This window comes from Ictidomys tridecemlineatus, chromosome 7 (assembly GCF_052094955.1).
Source record: "Ictidomys tridecemlineatus isolate mIctTri1 chromosome 7, mIctTri1.hap1, whole genome shotgun sequence".
Classification (NCBI taxonomy): domain Eukaryota; kingdom Metazoa; phylum Chordata; class Mammalia; order Rodentia; family Sciuridae; genus Ictidomys; species Ictidomys tridecemlineatus.
In genome coordinates, this window is record NC_135483.1 from 63,144,667 (window position 1) to 63,164,251 (window position 19,585).

General features: G+C 36.2%; 1 protein-coding gene across 4 annotated transcripts in view; it reads right to left on the minus strand.

Moving 5' to 3' along the window:
* Asph (aspartate beta-hydroxylase) overlaps positions 1-19,585 on the minus strand; it is a 213,439-nt gene that overhangs the window by 35,959 nt on the left and 157,895 nt on the right. For all 4 annotated transcript variants that reach the window (XM_040293977.2, XM_040293978.2, XM_040293979.2 and 1 more), the window contains 2 exons: positions 17,294-17,383; positions 12,108-12,245 (listed from right to left, as the gene is read on the minus strand). In XM_040293977.2, the coding sequence (XP_040149911.2) occupies positions 12,108-12,245; positions 17,294-17,383 (228 nt within the window). The remainder of the gene's footprint in view (positions 1-12,107; positions 12,246-17,293; positions 17,384-19,585) is intronic.

The following is a 19,585-nucleotide window of genomic DNA, read 5'->3' on the forward strand; positions in this document are numbered from 1 at the left end:
AGAAAGCAGCTGACATTTCTTATTGTGGAAATAAACCAAGACCACTCAAATGAGAAAAAGCAAAGGCTATTTACTCTAAGCTTGCTGCAGCAAAGAAGTCAGACACAGTCACCTGTGTTTTGGCAAAGATTCAAAGGCAGGAAGAGTGGGCAGTTTTTGTACTAGCAGAAAGGAAGGCTGTGCCCTCCACAGAAGCTGTTGGCCTGAGGAGGCTGGAGACAGCTAACAGTAGTGGGACTTCCTATGTGATGGTTTAAGGGTGCATTGCATATTTTTTTTTTTTTTTGCTCAGGTTGTTAAGTTGGGACTGTAGACAAAACTCTGGGCAGCTGTCATTTATTAATTAAATCCTAGCCAGTTGGGGCTGATTATTACAGAAGTTATTATTCAGCTTCCTTGATTGCTATTAGAGATCGTGGTCTGGCTTCCTACAAGTCTGACGTAGAGCAGGCTGGTTGCCTTGGCTGTTGGTTGTAGAGAGCAGATGTGTTTCCTGGGCAGGTTCCTGGGCCACAGCTCTCTTTTTATATATGGTCTGGCCATTGTCCCTTGGTGTTTTTAGTCTTATTCTCCTTTCTAAAGAAAAAAAATACAATAGGGGGCATCTTGCACTGGAGCATGAGAGGAGTCTTATAGACTGAATTTTGTTCTTTTTAGAGAGTGGGAGAAAAAGGATTTCTTCACCTGAGAGAAAGGAGAAAATACAGGCTACATTGCCAGAAGACCCAATCTGAGGGCTGTAAGCACTCAGATGGCAAATGAGACCCATTTTTTTTTGGATTAGTCCAGATGGGCAGGAAGGCCAATCGATGTGTCAGTCAGAAGGAGGTATAAGGAGGACACCAGGTTGGATTCCCTTGCATCCTACCTCTTGGAAAGAGTGTACTGAACTAAGTCCTATAGAAGTGACATCTCTGAGCAGAAACCCAAAGTCATTGATCTCAAGGGGGTGAAAGAACCTGATTGGGAGACTTCCTGAGTATATATAAAAACAAATATCTTGATGAACAGATACACAAGCAGATATGTATGTGGTTATGTATACGCCATTGATCTGTGCATAAGTATGTTAAAACACAGATCATGAGCTACCTCATTAAACATTTTCGAGCCCCAAATGGAATACCAGTCTACAGGTTCAGTTTGCAATTATTCTGAGATATCAAACACTGTACTGTGAGTTCCCAAAGAGGGTCACAGATAAAAATGCCAATGTGAAGTCATTTTGTTTTTCATATTGATAAATACTGAGAACTCACCAATTTTGCTGGGAGAAAGAAAACAAATGGCCTTTTAGTTTGAAATAACTCAAAGAATATAAAGTATTTTGTTCTTTTGCTTTATTGCCATAATTGGCATCATATGGCATTCTATGATCTCAATTTAGTAAGGCTGCACACCTGAATAGCACACAGAAACATACAACGTGGTGGTTTTGTTTAGTTGATATTTTGCTTTGTTTGCCTCATTAAAATCTTGGAATTGAAAAGGAACTGGGATAATTATTCTAAACTTAGAGGCATAGAAAGTGAGGCTCAGGTGGGGGAGAGAAGCTTGCCCAAAATATCGGTGCTGACAGCAAAACTAATTTCCTTCTCATTGTGGGATCCCATTTAAAAAGTTCACTTTTAAATCATAATTGTCAAATTCTGGACTCCCATCCTTGTTTTGTGAAAATATCACTAGAATCCCAAAAGTTCAAAGTTTGACATTGAAAAAATAAGATTAAACTATTATGTTAAGCTTAAGGAATTGCTTTTAGCACTTCTTTATACCATGATATTAGTTTTATGTAAAACTGCTAATCCTCTTAATTTACAGCTTAATTCCACTGCAAATGTGACATTTTTGCTTCTTTATCAATCCATTTCATTCCAAAAGCAATCCATTGAAAACATGCAAATATTTAATCACATGGAAAGAAATGTTGAACCACTAATGTATTACTGGATAAGTCCTATTTTTGTCCAGGTGAAGTTAATCATACACCGTGGATTTCTTAATTAATAAGAACCATAGTGTGGAGGAAAATGACAGAGAGTGCTATTCTAATCAATCATCCCTATGCACTCTGTCACATCACTGGCAAAATATAGCTGGCCACTTCTCCAGCTGTAATAAAAGTGCAATATGAAGAAAGGCAAATTTATATGTGATGTTATTTCTTTACATCAGACCAGCTGCTCTGAAGAGCTTAGAAAACAGAATGCCAAACTTTTCTTTTTTTTTTTCCCCAGTGACGAAGGCAGAGTTAGGTAGTAGGAAAAGCAATTGTATAGTGGTTTCTTTCTTTTCCTTTCTCTCTTCCTCCTCCCCTCCCTTCCTCTCTCCATTCCTTTCTTCCTTTCCAGGGATTGAACCCGGGGCATTCAACTACTGAGACACATCCCCAGCCCTTTTTTAATATTTTATTTAGAAACAGAATCTTGCTTTGTTGCTGAGGCTGGCTCTGAACTTGCAATCCTCCTGCTTCATCCTCCCTAGCCACTGGGATTCAGCCCTGCCTGTACAGTGGTCTCTATGCATATAAGTTCCATCTAAATTGGCCATGAAATAATGTGGATCAAACAGTGAATCTCAAAAAAGGAAGAGCAACACACTTAATGTATGATGGCTTTTCTTTAACTATAAGGGATCATTTCTACTTCCAACCCAGCAAAGACTTTACTCTATTTTTTTTTTCAGTTTCAATGTTAAATACCCTCAAGGCAATCGACACTTTGATATTTGTGATTTGAACAACAAACTACTCATTTCTAATGAAAATAAGCCCCAAAGGGAAAACTCCGCTGAAATATTTTTCTCCAATTTCTTTCATTGAGTTGCATAACCCCCAGTGTTAGAACTGCCGAATTATAAGCTACACAATGAAGAACAGTGAAACTTGACAAAAGGGGGAAAAAAAACAAAAACCCAGAAGACATCTACTGAACACTGTTCCATGCCTCCAAGAAAACAGCACTCTGCTGAATGGAAATGTGCTATCCGTGGTAGTTTACACTCACTTAACGGCCAGAATCTGCATTATTATTCTAAAAGTATTTTTGGCCAAACCTGGCAGCTGGGAGATCTAGATTTCTATTTTAAGATAGCAATGGTTGGATGATGATGCATGGTTTGGAATATTCAAATCTGTAATTTGGTAATGAAAGAATATCCTCATATGCAAGTGTTTGTCAACTAAATGGTCAACAGGCCCTGGATTCCTCACACAGCTGGCTCTCTGTACATCACAGTAATTATTGGCAAATGGTCACCTTGACATGACTTTCTTTTTAAAAAAATCATAATGTTACAATATTACCATTTCTGTCAATAAGGTAGTTAACAAAGCAAAATACTATCATATAGCCCTGAGTTTTTATTTCCATTTTTTTATTGATTGTTCAAAACATTACAGAGCTCATGATATATCATCTTTCATACATTTGACTCAATTGGGTTTTGAACTCCCCAAATACATAATGCAGACTCACTTCTGTTACATACTCACATTTTTACATAATGGCATATTAGTGACTGTTGTATTCTGCTACCTTTCCTATCCCCTACTATCCCCCCCTCTCTTCCCCTCCCCTCCCATCTTTCCTCTCTATCTCCTCTGCTGTTGTTCAATTCTCTCCCCCCTTTTCCCCCCTCCCCCTTGCCCCTCATAACCTCTTATAATTTTGTGTATCACTGAAGGTCTCCTACCATTTCCATATGTTTTCCCTTCTCTCTCCCTTTCTCTCCCCCCATTCGTCTTAGTTTACTGTTAGTCTTTTCCTCATGCTCTTCCTTCCTGTTCTATTCTTAGTGGCTCTCTTTATATCAAAGAAGACATTTGACATTTGTTTTTTAGGGCTTGGCTAGCTTCACTTAGCATAATCTGCTCTAATGCCATCCATTTCCCTGCAAATTCTATGATTTTGTCATTTCTTAGTGCTGCATAATACTCCATTGTGTATAGCTGCCACAATTTTTTTATCCACTCATCTATTGAAGGGCATCTAGGTTGGTTCCACAGTCTAGCTATTGTGAATTGTGCTGCTATAATCATTGATGTGGCCGTATCCGTATAGTGCGCTCTTTTAAGGTCCTCAGGGAATAGTCCAAGAAGGGCAATAGCTGGGTCAAATGGTGGATCCATTCCCAGCTTTCCCAGGAATCTCCATACTGCTTTCCAAATTGGCCTCACCATTTTGCAGTCCCACCAGCAGTGTACAAGTGTGCCCTTTTCCCCATATCCTCGCCAGCACTTATTGTTGTTTGACTTCATAATGGCTGCCAATCTTACTGGAGTGAAATGGTATCTTAGGGTGGTTTTGATTTGCATTTCTCTGATTGCTAGAGATGGTGAGCATTTTCTCATGTGCTTGTGGATTGATTGTATGTTCTCCTCTGAGAAGTGTCTGTTCAGGTCCTTGGCCCATTTGTTGATTGGATTATTTGTTATCTTATTGTTTAATTTTTTGAGTTCTTTGTACATTCTGGATATTAGGGCTCTATCTGAGGTGTGGGGGTAAAAATTTGTTCCCAGGATGTAGGCTCTCTATTTACCTCTTTTACTGTTTCTCTTGCTGAGAAAAAACTTTTTAGTTTAAGTAGGTTCCATTTGTTTATTCTTGTCATTAACTCTTGGGCTACGGGCGTTCTATTAAGGAATTTGGAGTCCGACCCCACAATATGTAGATCGTAGCCAACTTTTCCTTCTATCAGACGCAGTGTCTCTGTTTTTATATCTAGCTCCTTGATCCATTTTGAGTTAACTTTTGTGGCTGGCGAGAGAAAGGGATTCAATTTCATTTTGTTGCATATGGATTTCCAATTTTCCCAACACCATTTGTTGAAGATGCTATCCTTCCTCCATTGCATGTTTTTAGCCCCTTTTTCAAATATAAGATAGTTGTAACTTTGTGGATTAGTCTCTGTGTCCTCTATTCTGTACCATTGGTCCACCTGCCTGTTTTGGTACCAGTACCATGCTGTTTTTGTTACTATTGCTTTGTAGTACAGTTTGAGCTCTGGTATCGCTATACCTCCAGATTCACACTTCCTGCTTAGAATTGCTTTTGCTATTCTGGGTCTTTTGTTTTTCCATATGAATTTCATGATTGGTTTATCTATTTCTACAAGAAATGCCTTTGGGATTCTGATTGGCATTGCATTAAACCTGTAGAGAACTTTGGGTAATATCGCCATTTTGATGATGTTAGTTCTGCCTATCCATGAACAGGGTACATTTTTCCATCTTCTGAGATCTTCTTCTATCTCTCTCTTTAGGGTTCTGTAGTTTTCTTTGTATAAATCTTTCACCTCTTTTGTTAGGTTGATTCCCAAGTATCTTATTTTCTTTGAGGATATTGTGAATGGAGTGGTTTTCCTTATTTCCATTTCAGAGGTTTTGTTGCTGATATACAGGAATGCCTTTGATTTGTGCGTGTTGATTTTATATCCTGCCACTTTGCTGAATTCATTTATTAACTCTAGCAGCTTCTTTGTAGATCCTTTTGGGTCTGTTAAGTATATTATCATGTCATCCGCAAATAGCGATAATTTAATTTCTTCTTTTCCTATTTTTATGCCTTTAATTTCTTTTGTCTGTCTAATTGCTCTGGCTAGTACTTGGAGAACTAAATTGAATAGAAGTGGTGATAGAGGACATCCCTGTCTTGTTCCAGATTTTAGAGGGAATGCCTTCAGTTTTTCTCCATTTAGAATGATGCTAGCCTGAGGTTTAGCATATATAGCTTTTACAACGTTGAGGTAAGTTCCTGTTATCCCTAGTTTTTCTAGTGTTTTGAACATAAAGGGATGCTGTATTTTGTCAAATGCTTTTTCTGCATCTATTGAGATGATCATATGGTTCTTGTCTTTAAGCCTATTGATGTGGTGAATAGCATTTTTGATTTCCGTATATTGAACTAGCCTTGCATCCCAGGGATGAATCCTACTTGATCATAGTGCACAACTTTTCTGATATGTTTTGGTATTCGATTCCCCAGAATTTTATTGAGAATTTTTGCATCCAAGTTCATTAGAGATATTGGTCTGTAGTTTTCTTTCTTTGAAGTGTCTTTGTCTGGTTTTGGGATCAGAGTGATGTTGGCCTCATAGAATGAATTTGGAAGAGCTCCTTCTTTTTCTATTTCTTGAAATAGCTTGAAAAGTATTGGTATTAATTCTTCTTTGAAGGTTTTGTAGAACTCCGCTGTATACCCATCCGGTCCAGGGCTTTTCTTGGTTGGTAGTCTTTTGATGGCTTCTTATATTTCTTCCTTTGTTATTGGTCTGTTTAAATTGTGTGTGTCTTCCTGTCTCAATCTGGGCAAATCATATGCCTTAAGAAATTTATCGATATCTTTGCTATCTTCTATTTTATTAGAATATAGGGTTTCAAAATACTTTCTAATTATCTTCTGTATTTCTGTAGTGTCTGTTGTGATATTGCCTTTTTCATCCCGTATATTAGTAATTTGAGTTCTCTCTCTTCTTCTTTTTGTTAGCATAGCTAAGTAGCCCTGAGTTTTAAACATATGATTCCACATGGGGTGAGGTATCAAGATGCTGGGAACCCTGTGATTAACACCCAGGCCTTACTGTTCTTAAATAAAGCTTGAAATAAACAGGGCTAAAATCAAGAAGCTCAACTAAATAGAATTTTGAAATACTTGGTTAGCAAAGAGGAGGACACAAAACCTAAGAACAAACATAGGTAACCCTCAGAGCAACTGTGGCATACCAGCAAGAATGTAGATATTGAGGACAGGGAGATCTCAACCCTGTCACCATTAATTATGTGATTTTAGGCAAATTTCTTATCTTCTCTAATCCTTACTTTATTCATATATAATGTGCATGAGAATATCTATCTTAGAGATGCCATAAATATTAAAATATTCCATATAAAAGTTCAGCATATGGATGGCAGATAAGTAGCAATTAATAGACGCTTGTTATTAAATTACTATTTCAAATCATAATTACTACTTAAAACTGGATTTTCCAGGTCATATTTTAAAAATTGGAAAATATTTTTTTTCTATGAAAATGAGGTAATAAATCAAAATTATGATCATCAGAATATAACAATAATTAATGTTTACTATAGGCATTTTGCAGATAATGAGCTGGAACAATAAGAATATACTCAGTACCACACTGGTCATAAGAAATAAACCAGAGGACAAACCAGGCAATGTGGCTATGGAGGACAGGTTCTGAACTGCTTCCCTGTATTCCTTTAGAGATGATTCTTAGGTGCTTCAACAACCTTCATGAACCTGCTTACTGTTAACATATTTGAACTGCCACATATACTATCATAGTTGCCTATTTTTATTTATTTTTTCCATATTTTTATTGGTGCAATATAGTTGCAGATAGTAGTGGGATTTGTTGTTACTTTTTCATACATGCACACAATATAACATATGATTTGGCCAATATGATTTCCCATCTCTCTCCCCTCTTTCCTCCCCCTTGTTTCTTTCCTCTACTTTTCTGATCTGCCTTTGATTTTCATGAGATTCACCCCTCCAACCCCACTTTCTTTTCTTTTATATTCTCTAGTTTCCATATATGAGAGAAAACATATAATTCTTGACCGTTTGAGTTTGTTATTATTTCACTTAATATAATGTTCTCATGTTGCATCCATTTTCCTGCAAATGACATAATTTGATTTTTCTTTATGGCTAAATAAAGCTACACATATTATAAAAGCTACATTATATATGTAAAATGTTTTCTTTATCCAGTTATTTGTTGATGAACACATAGGCTGGTTCATAGTTTGGCTCTTGTGAATTGTGCTGCCATAAACATGGGTATACATGTATCACTCTAGTATATAGAATCTAATTTTTTAGGCTACATATTAAGGAGTGGTATAACTGAACTCTATGGTGGTCAATTCCTTGTCTTTTAAGGAAACTCCACACTGATTTCCATAGTAGTTGTACTAATTTACAATTCCACTAACAAAGTAAAAGTGTTCCTTTTCCTCACATCTTCTTAAGCATTTATTACTGTTGGTATTCTTGATGACTGCCATTCTGACTGGAGTGAGAAGAAATCTCAGTATAATTTTGATTTCCATTTTCCTAACTGCTAATGATGGTGAACATTTTTCATATATTTGATGGCCATTTTTATTTCTTCTTTTGAGAATTGTCTGCTTAGTTCATTTGCCTATTTATTAATTGGGCTATTTAGTTTTTTGGTGTTAAGTTTTTTGGGTTTCTTTATACATTCTGGATATTAATCCTCTGTGAGAAAAGTAGCTAGCAAAGATGTTCTCCCATTCTGTGGTTCTCTCTTCATTTTAATTATTTCCCTTGCTACGCAGAAACTTTTAAATTTGATGCTATCCAATTTATTAACTCTTGGCATTATTTCCTGAGCGTTAGGGGTCTTATTGGGAAAGTTGTTGCTTGTGTCTATGTGTTAGAGTGTTAACCCTAAGTTTTGTTCTACGAGTTGGATAGTTTCTGGTCTAATTCCTAGGTCTTTGATTCATTTTGAGTTGACTTTTGTGCAGGGTGAGAGACAAGTCTCATTTTTCTACATATTGGATAACCAGTTTTCCCAGTACCATTTGTTACAATGGCTCTTTGTGGATTTGTTTTTGTGTTTTCTGTTCTGTTTCAGTGGTCTATGCATCTGTTTTTGTGCCAGTACCATGCAGTTTTTGTTGCTATAGCTATGTAGTATAATTTGAAGTCAGGTATTGTGATTCTTCGAGAGTTGCTTTGTTCTGACTTAGAATTGCTATAGCTATTCTGGGTCTTTTATTTTTCCAAATAAATATTAGGACTGTTTTTTTTCCAGTTCTGTGAAGAATGTCATTAGTATTTTAATGGGTGGTTGTCTATTTTTAACAGATCTATTGAGATATAATTCATGTACCATAAAATTCACTTACCTTTTACAACTTAATGGTTTTTAGTATATTCAGAATTGTGTGACCAACAGCATTACTTAATTTTAAAACATTTTCATCACCCCAAAAAGTAGCCCCATAACCATTGTTACTCTCCTTTATCCCAATCTTTCATACCCTGGCAAAATTCTCTTTATGGATTTGCCTACACAGGACAGTTCAATCATGTAATATGTGGTCTTTTGTGACTGGCTTCCTTCACTTAGAATCATGTTTTTAAGGTCTATCTACATTCCACCAAGAATCAGTATTTCATTCCTTTTTACTGTAATTGTGTAAATATGCCATATTTGTCTATTTATTTATTCATCATTTGGATAGATATTTTGGGTAGTTTCCACTAAATTAATTTCAATACTATGCAGAGAGAGACCTTACCTCTTCCACCATGGGAATACACAGAGAGACAACACCATCTACGAACCAGAAGCAAGTACTTAACAGAGTGAGAAGGCACTCATATGTGTATCAGAAAGGAAGCCCTCCCTGGCACTTTGGATCCTGGATTTTGCTGCCTCCAGAATCCCAAGGAATATATTTATATTGCTTATAAACCACTCAGTGAATGGCATTTTTCCATAGCATCCCAAATGGACTCAAGACCCTGACCGTTTATACAATTGGAAAAGAATAGCAGTCAGGAGTTTACATGGTAATTTAATTTCACATGCAATGCTAATGTTCCTGTACAGCTGAAGATAGAACACAAAGAAGTGTTTGGGTCGCATAGTTGTAAAAGAATATTTCACAACAGATGACGCACAGAGAAGACGACTTCATAGAAAATGAATGAAGAGGGGCTGGGAGCGGAGAATGCAGAGAACAATATTTGGGTCCAAGTGCACACATCCTAAACTGTTAGTTTCCTTTTCAACTTCCATTATGCTTCTTCTTTCTTCTTAATAGATCCCTGACTTTGTTGGAGTGTCCCTCTGCCCCCTGATAGGCTATTCAATTAAAAAGAAGATGATCCTTTCCTGGCTCCCAGGGCATGACCTGTTGGCTGGATTAAGGATTCCCTCAGAGCCCCTTGCCAGTAGCTAATCCATAAATTGACTGAGATTGGATGAGACTGAAGAAAATACTGCTCCTACGTTGATGGAGAGATACTCTCTCTTTCTTCCTGGAAGCCTGTTGCCAGCTACTACTTGGTGTCCCAGCTCCTTTGTAACAGTGAGTGCCACATGACATGGTAATGATCAATAGGAAAGGGTCTCCTGGGGGGTTTCGGACAGGCAGTCAGGGCTGGGATGGTGGTTCAACAATGCTATCCAACTGCTGGCAGCCTTCTTGCAGTAAGCCAGCACAGGAGGAAGTGTAGAGCCAAGAAAATCTCCCCCCATTACACTACCCCCAGGTCTGCCCTACCATTAGGCTTCTATTTATGTGAATCAATAAAGTTCTTAGTGATTGGAGTCAGGTTTGATTTTCATTTCTGTTACTTGAATTTGGAAGTATCCTAAAATTTATAGAAGGGAAGCAAACTCACAAGAAGAAATGGGGGAGGACAATCAAGAGAGTTCAGTGTGATCTGATCTGAGGGAAGATGGACTTTGACAAAGGAACAGAATCACTGAGAGCGCTAGGTGCAGCAGATTGATCAAGGAAGAGCTGTTCCTATGCAATTTCTACTCTGGGTATGTAACCTCTTAAAATTAATCTTTATATTCAGTCATCATATCATGTTTTTCACCTCTTTAAAGTATTCAAAGTCTAAGTGATGGCAACCTACTCTACAATTGGTTGAGATAATTATAAAGTATGTTTTTATAATGAAATATAGAATAAACATGGTCAAATAAGACTACTTGAATGTAAGTGCATTGAAACTTCTTTTCTCCAAGTAGACCAATTAATTAGTGAAGTCTTATAAGTCTTGTAAGATGTTGATTCACAAAGATATTTTGAGAAATTTTAAACATACACCCCCAAGTAGAAATAAGAGTATAAGAATGTCCACATCTCTGTCACCCTGATTCTAGAATTCCCAATGGTTTGCCACTCCTGTTCTTCCCTCCTGTTTCCCTCACATGTAAAATGAACTGTTTGAAATCAATAACATTATCTTTCACAAACACTGTATAAATATTCTATAATATTCGATAATATTATCTTTTACAAACCATGTATAAATGTTAGATTCCTAGGTCAGAATACAGAAGCCCATCCAACACTTAGGGTACGTGACATTTCTACATTTTGAATAGAAGATGGTATTATTACAACAATGAGTAAAATTAACTATGAGTTCCATTGATGCATCTAAGAATAATGAGCTAAACTTCTGACCATACTTACCCAAATGACAATTAGTCAAAAGTTCAGATTTAGCCTACCAATATAAAAAATTTCCATTTTTATAGTTATTAAGTTGTTAGAGTTACTTAGTTTCCCTATCCTACATATCTGCCACAACATTTTCTAAAAATATTTAGAACTTTTTTCTTTCCATAGCCTCAGGATGTGTGTGGTTCTCAAAGCGTGGTCCAGGGACACCTGGTGGTTCTCTAGACTCTTTGAGGGGGATTGGAAAGATCAAAACTACTTTCCAAACCTAAGAAGATGTTCTTTTCTCTTTTTATGCTCATTTGAGCACAGATACACAGTGGAACTTTCCAGAGAACACATGATATATAACATCAGTGTTCTAGTGTTTATGTGAAGTAAGTGAGAATATTCCCAGTTTCTATGAACCAAATATTTTAAAAAGATTTGTAAAAATATACAACAATTCTAATAATCTCACTGTATTTTGTGTTGAAAATGTAATTATTTTGTAAAAATGTTATTTATAATAACATATAATGATGTTATTGGTATTTTTAAAGAATTCATACGCGTAAAATGATATTTTATTTGTCTTAATTTCTAAAGATTACATGGGTAGATATAACCTACATAAACAAAAAATTCCTTGTCTGCTGAATAATTTTTAAAAGCATGTGGGAGTCTCAAGACTAAAAAAGTATGAGAACTACTGTTTCAGATAAATTCCCTACTTTATCCTATAGATGATACCTTTAGCTAATGGGATGAAGAGATTCTTTTTCTACTATTTTTTGAAAATATTACTGGGAATAAAATGCATCTTCTGCCTGACATTTCTTTCCATGATTAACATTCTGATTTTGAGCAGGAAATAGGCAAGAGATTAGGTGAGGACGATACCTAAGTCAACACTCACCTTCACTAATTCTGTGTAGCCTGTCTCTCTTGGGGTCCACCATGGCTGGGCTCTCAAGCCATTCACATTATAGAGCGAGCGTTGCCAGACGGATGCGAAATGTCCTCTCTTGTGCCCAAGCTCATACCACTTGTATGCCTGAAAGAACAGAAAGACTGTGCTCAACACTACTCTGAATGAAATGAAGGACTGAATCATCTCTTAGTTTTACAGTGCACTTATACAGCACTAAATCAATTGCAAGTTGAAAATATATTTAAGCCACCTAATCTATAGAACATTGTAGTTTAGTAACAGAGTTCACTGTAAAGTGTTGGCTGATCCTCTTTGAGGTTTCATGGATGACTGGGAAATGCAGTTGGCTGTCATCGCCTGTCATTGTGAGAGGTATTATACTACACATCTCTAAGCTGGGAAAAGATCAAATTTGAAATAGAGTTTTACTGAATATATGTGGCTTTTACATCATTATAAAGTTGAAAAATCTTGAGTCTACCCACCTTAAGTTGAGAACTCTCTGTGCTTTGAGATATTTAAATAAAGAACTTGTCTGTTAAGTACCCAACTCTGTTCAGATCTGGTGAAAACATGACTATTGAACTGAGTTTCTGATTATGACCTTTTAGTGTAAATGAACACATGTGTTTTATTTTCACTCAAGCTGTAAGCTCTGTGAATACTGGATGTTTCATTTCCCCACTCATTTTGTCTCCCCTGAGTGTCTAGCACACTCCAGGACTGTTTATTGAACAGATAAGTAACTTAAGACACCAGAGCAACAATGGTTATATTTTTAGCTTTCATTCATTAGTTCTGTTACTGTTTCCTTTAAAAGGAATAGTCTAAGACTTTAATGTTTACTTCAAAGACATTTGCATTTACTGAATTGGGGTGCTAAAATGGATAATGATTTCTTTTCATGTGTACTTTCTTTCCATGTCCATATTTAAGGAAGCTACTCCATCTACCCCAGGGTGACAGAGTATAAGCTCCCCACTAAATTAAGTACACAGAAAGGAGACATTATTCTGAGTTGACAAAAAATATAATGATATCCTGTTTTCAATTTTTAAAAGGGAACTTTTGTTCCTAATACATATATTTTTTCTGCCATAAGGGATAGCATTTGTGGCTCTAGGGTGGTTGTAACATGATCCAACTGACCTCCTAGAAGACTAGCTCAGGGACTGCTGGTTGTGGAATGCCTTGCTCCATATGGCTCCTCTAAATGATCCCCAGGCCAGCCATATGCTCCCAAGTGGCCCTACCACATGCTGCCCCTCCTCCCATGCACACTCCATGTCTTTGACATGGAGGGTTTTCCTAGTGGTACACTGAATATTATCCTCTCTATTTCTACGAGTCTGATCTAGTGATCACTTTTGAAGAGTGTATATTCTGATCAATGTATATTCTGATCAATAAAAAAAGCATTTAGTATCAACTTGAATATCTTCTTTAAAAAACTATGGATCTTTTATATCTTTAGATATAAAATTATTAATATTTAAAAGCATATAAATATTTATATTTCAAAATTTTTCTTCCTAAAAAGGTGAAAGGTGATAGCAATGCTGCCTTATGTTTTCAACAGCACTTTACAGTTTACTTTTATATGTGTAATGTCACTTGATATGTCCAAATATTCCATCTAAAAAAAAGGTAAAATCGAGGTTTATAAAGGTTAAATATCTGTACTAGAATTCACGGCTCCTGCCAGTTTGTTTAACTCTCCATCTACATTAGCATTATTAACAACAACAACAAAGCTATCAAGAAATGTTTTTATTTAATTATCTTTTTCATTAATGTCTCAAATTAAACACACATACTAATCATTGTTATGTATTTTCCTTGATGTACAAGTAAGTTGTAGAAGAGTTTCTTTAAAAATCAGAAAGTTAAAATGGGTGATTATTGTAGGATTAAAAGAAGAAGAAGAAATTCCATTTACCTTTGAGGTTAATTTGTCTGTGTGATTTTGTCCAATTTGAATTTAGGATTTTATTTCCTAAGCCATTTGCTTTTTGGTGTTAAAGTGAACAGCAATATTAAGTATAGTCAATGATATTTTGGAAAGTCTGACAACCCATTCAATTTTGAGTCATCAGCCATACATTTTAGGGAGTAAGCAGAAGTCATTACAAGAAAACCAAAAAAAAAAAAAAAAAAACCAAACAGTAGAGCTCTGGTTCAGGAGCTTCTGCTGTACCTTGCGTTTTTAGTCCCCATTGTGCTGAGTGCCAAGGGAAGTCCCTCCACTCAACAGAAGCATGTTTGTCCGGAAAGTTTGTTCTGACACTTAGAGTAAGTACGCCTTTGTTTTGCACTCCTCTGTGTCTTAACATTTGGGAGAAACCAAATCATGAAAATGACATGTCAGGAGTTTTGAGAAATTGCCTTCATTGATACATAGGGGATCCAGTGAATTCCCCTTGACTGTTTTTTAAATATCTAAACTACCTTACAATAAAAATTGCTAGAAAATCAATACTCAATTTAGAAACCTCTAAAAATTTCCTCTTTGCTATTTATTATCTTATCAGGAATCATATGCATCTGATCACAATTACTAAGATAGACAGTAGGGGCTGAGGATGTAGCTCAGTGATAAAGCATGTGTGAAGCCCCTGGTTCCATTCTTAGTACAACAAAAGAAAACAAACAAATGAAACAGACAGTAAAACCACCAGGGCTATTTTCTTAAATGGGTTTATATCAATGTCATCTCTACTTTTATGGAATTATTGCTATGTGTGGCTTTGTTTCTCATACCCATATAAACTCAGAGAAACCTGGGTCATGTCTGTGCAATGGGCCTGCCAGTGGCCTAGCTGGACCTGCTCTGTCTGTGGTGTGCTATACTGAGGGACTGGGAGACACACTCTTGATAAGAACAGCTGGCTGCAATCTGCCTATGGAGGATTATAAATGCCAGTGTGTGAAAAGGGACTTGATTTGCACATAGGTTTCTTGAGCACAGAGTAGCCTAGAAAAAAAAGTGAGCCTAAAGAAACAAACAACAGTCAGGTTCTTATAGCGGTCATTGAAGTAGCAGGTGACACTCATGAATTAACACCCATGCACAGGAGGGGGAGTGAGATGGCTGTCAAAGAGCTCAGAAAGCCAGTCCCAGTTCTTATCCTGACTAGACTAAGTGAGTGGAGGGAGCAGAAAATCTGACTCAAATCTTGATCCTGGGAAGCTGGCAATATCATGGAATAAGAGATGGAACCTAGGGGGAAAACAGCTTAGAGGAAGACTAGTGAGTTGTCTGTGTGACATCCGTGAGGTGACAGTAAGCAGGTGGCAGACATATGAATCTGGACCTGGAAACTGAGACAAGATAGGAAGCCAGAATGTGGATTTAGAAGTCATGGAAATCCCAGGAATCCTTGATGCTAAATGGCTGCAAACCCTTGTCCATTGTTACAAAGATTTTCCTAAAATCTATTTTTCAGCTATGGATTTGCTTCTTACGGTGCACCCTCTCTCAGCCAGAGCAGTGCTCCATGCATAAACAACATTTAGTGTGGCTGCCTCTTGATATGCAAAATCAGAAATGGAGATTCAACACCCAGAGACATCAGAAATATCAAAAGAGGTTCTAGAGGCTTGTCTCTGTCCTCCTGTAAGCATGCGTCCTTCTGAACTTTTTAAACTCAAGAACTGCAGTTGATCATTATCATATTAATGATAATTAATATGCTGTTAGAATAATCCCACGGGTTCAAGTACCAAGCCCTTCACAAGTGGTTAGTAGTGAGTTCTTTGTCCTTGAAGTAAGGGCTGTTTTCATCTAAGATCTGAGATAAATCAGACTTCTTTTATCTATCCTTGCCCTAGACCCTGAAATATTCAAAGATAAATTAATTAGTGACAATTATATTTATAGTAGTCAGATATGAACATTTATCCAGTGTTAGATACTATAGCAAAATCTTTCTTCTCACTGTCATTCAAAGTAAAAATGACCATTTACATCTAAAAGAGTGAAGAAACACAAAAATGATAAGTAACCAGAAATTTCTTCTCCCTTCTTTCTCTTCACTGAATTGTCTCATTCTATTTTAGCTGACTTATCAGTAGGTTAGAGAAAGGTACAGATTAATAGAAATGTATACAGAAAACAGCATCAATTATCCAAACCACTACTACAACAAATTTGTTCATGTCTTCAGAAGGCAATTACCCCATCACAAAGCCCCTTCCTTCTCTGAGCCCCCAATTGTCCAGATGGTCCTATGACTTCATTAATTTTAGAAATCTAATGCTGTGTTATCCTTAGATGACACTTTAATGCATATGTGGAATGCAACAGTTACAAAGATTCAGTGCCTCACTTTGTCTTTTCATTCACTGACTCTAAAGACGGCAGAGCCTAGAACTCCTTCAACAGTGCAGGAGAGGTGGGCTTTGCCACATCATTTGTGATGAACTGTGAGAGGGCTTTGAAATTTATAGCACCAGATGTCATGACTAAAGGCCTGATATCACATTTACAGAAGCTGACAACTATACTTAAGAAAAAAGAAATAATCTCAAAGAAAACATGTAACTTGTTGTAGTTACACCATTCTTTTGTGTCAATGCCTGTCATTACCCTAGCTACAAATGTTCATGTTAAACTGTATTAAATATTTCAAGAAGGGAAGCTACACAATTAACCATTAGGATCAGTGTGCTCAGGGATCAGCAGAATAAAGACTGTTTTTGAAATTTCAAATAAAACAAAAATGAATCTGGACAAGCTATTAAAATATTTTAAAAATTTAAACAGTTTCAGAAATATCTCTTCATTTCACATTTTTAAAGGCACTTTTCTAAGGCACCATCTATCTACACACACACACAGACATACACAAAGACACAAATACATACAAACATGCTTTCTATCTCATGTACATAGACACACACACACACACACAAAGAAACCACAACAATTTAGAAACCTTTCTTGTGATTATTTAGCTGATTGTTTAAAAGAAACTATAAAAGCCAAATCTCAAAAATCTTTTAGAGGATTAACCTGGAATTGTTAGGTTATTTCAAACACAGTTTAAATACCTAAATGGTTAAATTGCTGTTTTCAGAAGGGTATTATCAATTGCAACATTCTAGAAATGATCATGCCTACTTACACCCTCTCCTCTATTCAGGAGAACAAGAAGTCACAAACGCATTACCTCTTTATTTCCAACCCTCTGCATGGCATCTCCCAGGTGGAAATAGAATCGCCCATCATCAGTGCCTGGATCTCCAGATTCTATTCCTTCCTATAGAAAGAACAGTGTTAGTATTTGGGAAAAAATTAAATACCAGATTTAATTCCTTGACTTACATAAAATGTCCTACCTATGAAATATGGTATATCATACAGGAAAGTGGAAGAACCAAAAATGCATCTCAATATTAACATTTGGAATGAGGTTACTGGTTAATATTTACAATGCAAAAATAAAGAGGTCATAAAACTAAACTTAGCATTAATCTATCATTAATTAGTACTGAATAGTCCATAAAATCAATATGCTATTTTGTTTAACACTATATGGCTACAATCATATTTTAATATTCCAAATAATATTTATGGTTTGGTATCTCTTACATTTATTTTGCTTTCCAAATCTGACCATATGTCATCTAGTATCTTTTTATTCCTGAATCAAAATGTTTAACTTCTCATGTCTGAAGTGATGGCAGCCCAATTCAAGTAATATTTATTTCCTCGAAAAATAAATGCACTAATCTCCAGGATATATAAAGAACTCAAAAAACTTAACACACACACACACACACACACACACACAAACAAAAAACAAAACAAAAAAAAACCCGAATCAATAAATGGGCTAAGAAGCTAAACAGACACTTCTCAGAAGAAGATATACGATATACATTTGATCAAAAAATATATGAAAAAATGTTCAACATCTCTAGTAATTAGAGAAATGCAAATCAAAACTACTCTTAAAATTTCATCTCATGCCAGTCAAAATGGCAGTTACACCATTCTTTTGTGTCAGTGCCTGTCATTACCCTAGCTATAATGAATGTTCAAATTCTCAAATAAGACAAGGAATTGGAATTATTTTAATAAAACTGTCCTGGCCAAATAAAACACACAAACTATTTGCAATCAGTGGGTTGCTGTTTGGAATCTGATTAGACTCATGTGAAAGAAAGGGATCACAAAAGAGGCGATTGGTGAAACCAATCTGGAAAACAGTATGGAGATTTCTTAGAAAACTTGGAATGGAACCAACATTTGACCCAGCTATCCCACTCCTCTGTCTATACCAAAAGAACTTAAAATCAGCATACTACAGTAATGCAGCCACATCAATGTTCACAGCAGCTCAATTCACAATAGGTGAACTATGGAGGAATCTAGATACCCTTCAATAGATGAATGGATAAAGAAACTGTGGTATGTATACACACAATGAACTATTACTCAGCCTTAAAAAGAATAAAATTATGGCATTTGAAGGTAAATGGAGTTGGAGAATATCATCCAAGTGAAGTAAGCCAATCCCAAAAAACCATCTGATAGTGGATGCTGATCCATAATTCGGGGGGTGGGGGGAATAGAGAAACTTTGATTGGGCAAAGGTGAGGGAAGGCTGGGAAGGGTGCATGGGGGCAGGAAAGATGGTGGAATGAAATGGACATCATTACCCTAGGTACATGTATGACTGCACATATGGTGTGACACTACATCGTTTATAGCCAGAGAAATGAAAACTTATGCTGCAGTTGTGTACAATGAATCAAAATGTATTCTGCTGTCATCTATACCTAATTAAAATAAATTAATTATTAAAAAAAGAATAAATGCATCATGACTTTTAATGAAAATTGTAATGAAACAAATGGAAAGATTAAAGCCAATTTGGATCTTAGAAAGTAATTCTTATTAAATGATTCCTATTCTAAAACATTTAGCAGATTTCTTCCAACTCCCACACAAGGATTGAAATTGAAATTTATGTTTAAAAAAAGAGAGACAGAAGAGAGAAAATATTAAAGCAAGAGAATGAATTTATAAAATCAAAAGAAGGACAAGTGTCAAAAATATTTAAATGTCAAGGACTTTTTTTCTAAAAATGTGCATCTTTGAGGCCTCTTCACAAGAAACCCATTATCTTTCACTAAGAAGAAATTTTATTTGCTTCATACTGAAATTTAGCAAGCAACAAGATAAACTGATTGGCACACAAACATTCTTGTTTATGAATTAACTATCCTGGTTTTCGCTTTTTTGTCTTTGAAGCTGGGAGAATACTATCAGTTCCTCCTAGGTCAAAGGAAAAGTAAGAATATTCTAAATTTGAGAAACCTGTGTGTCTGCAGGACCCAGAGGCCCTGTGACAGCTGGGTCAGACAGGGGGTGCAGGCCATCTTAAGCAGCACCACTGCTCAGTTCTGGGTCCCAGGGTTATACACTTTTTCGAAAGAGACTAGAAATCTATGCA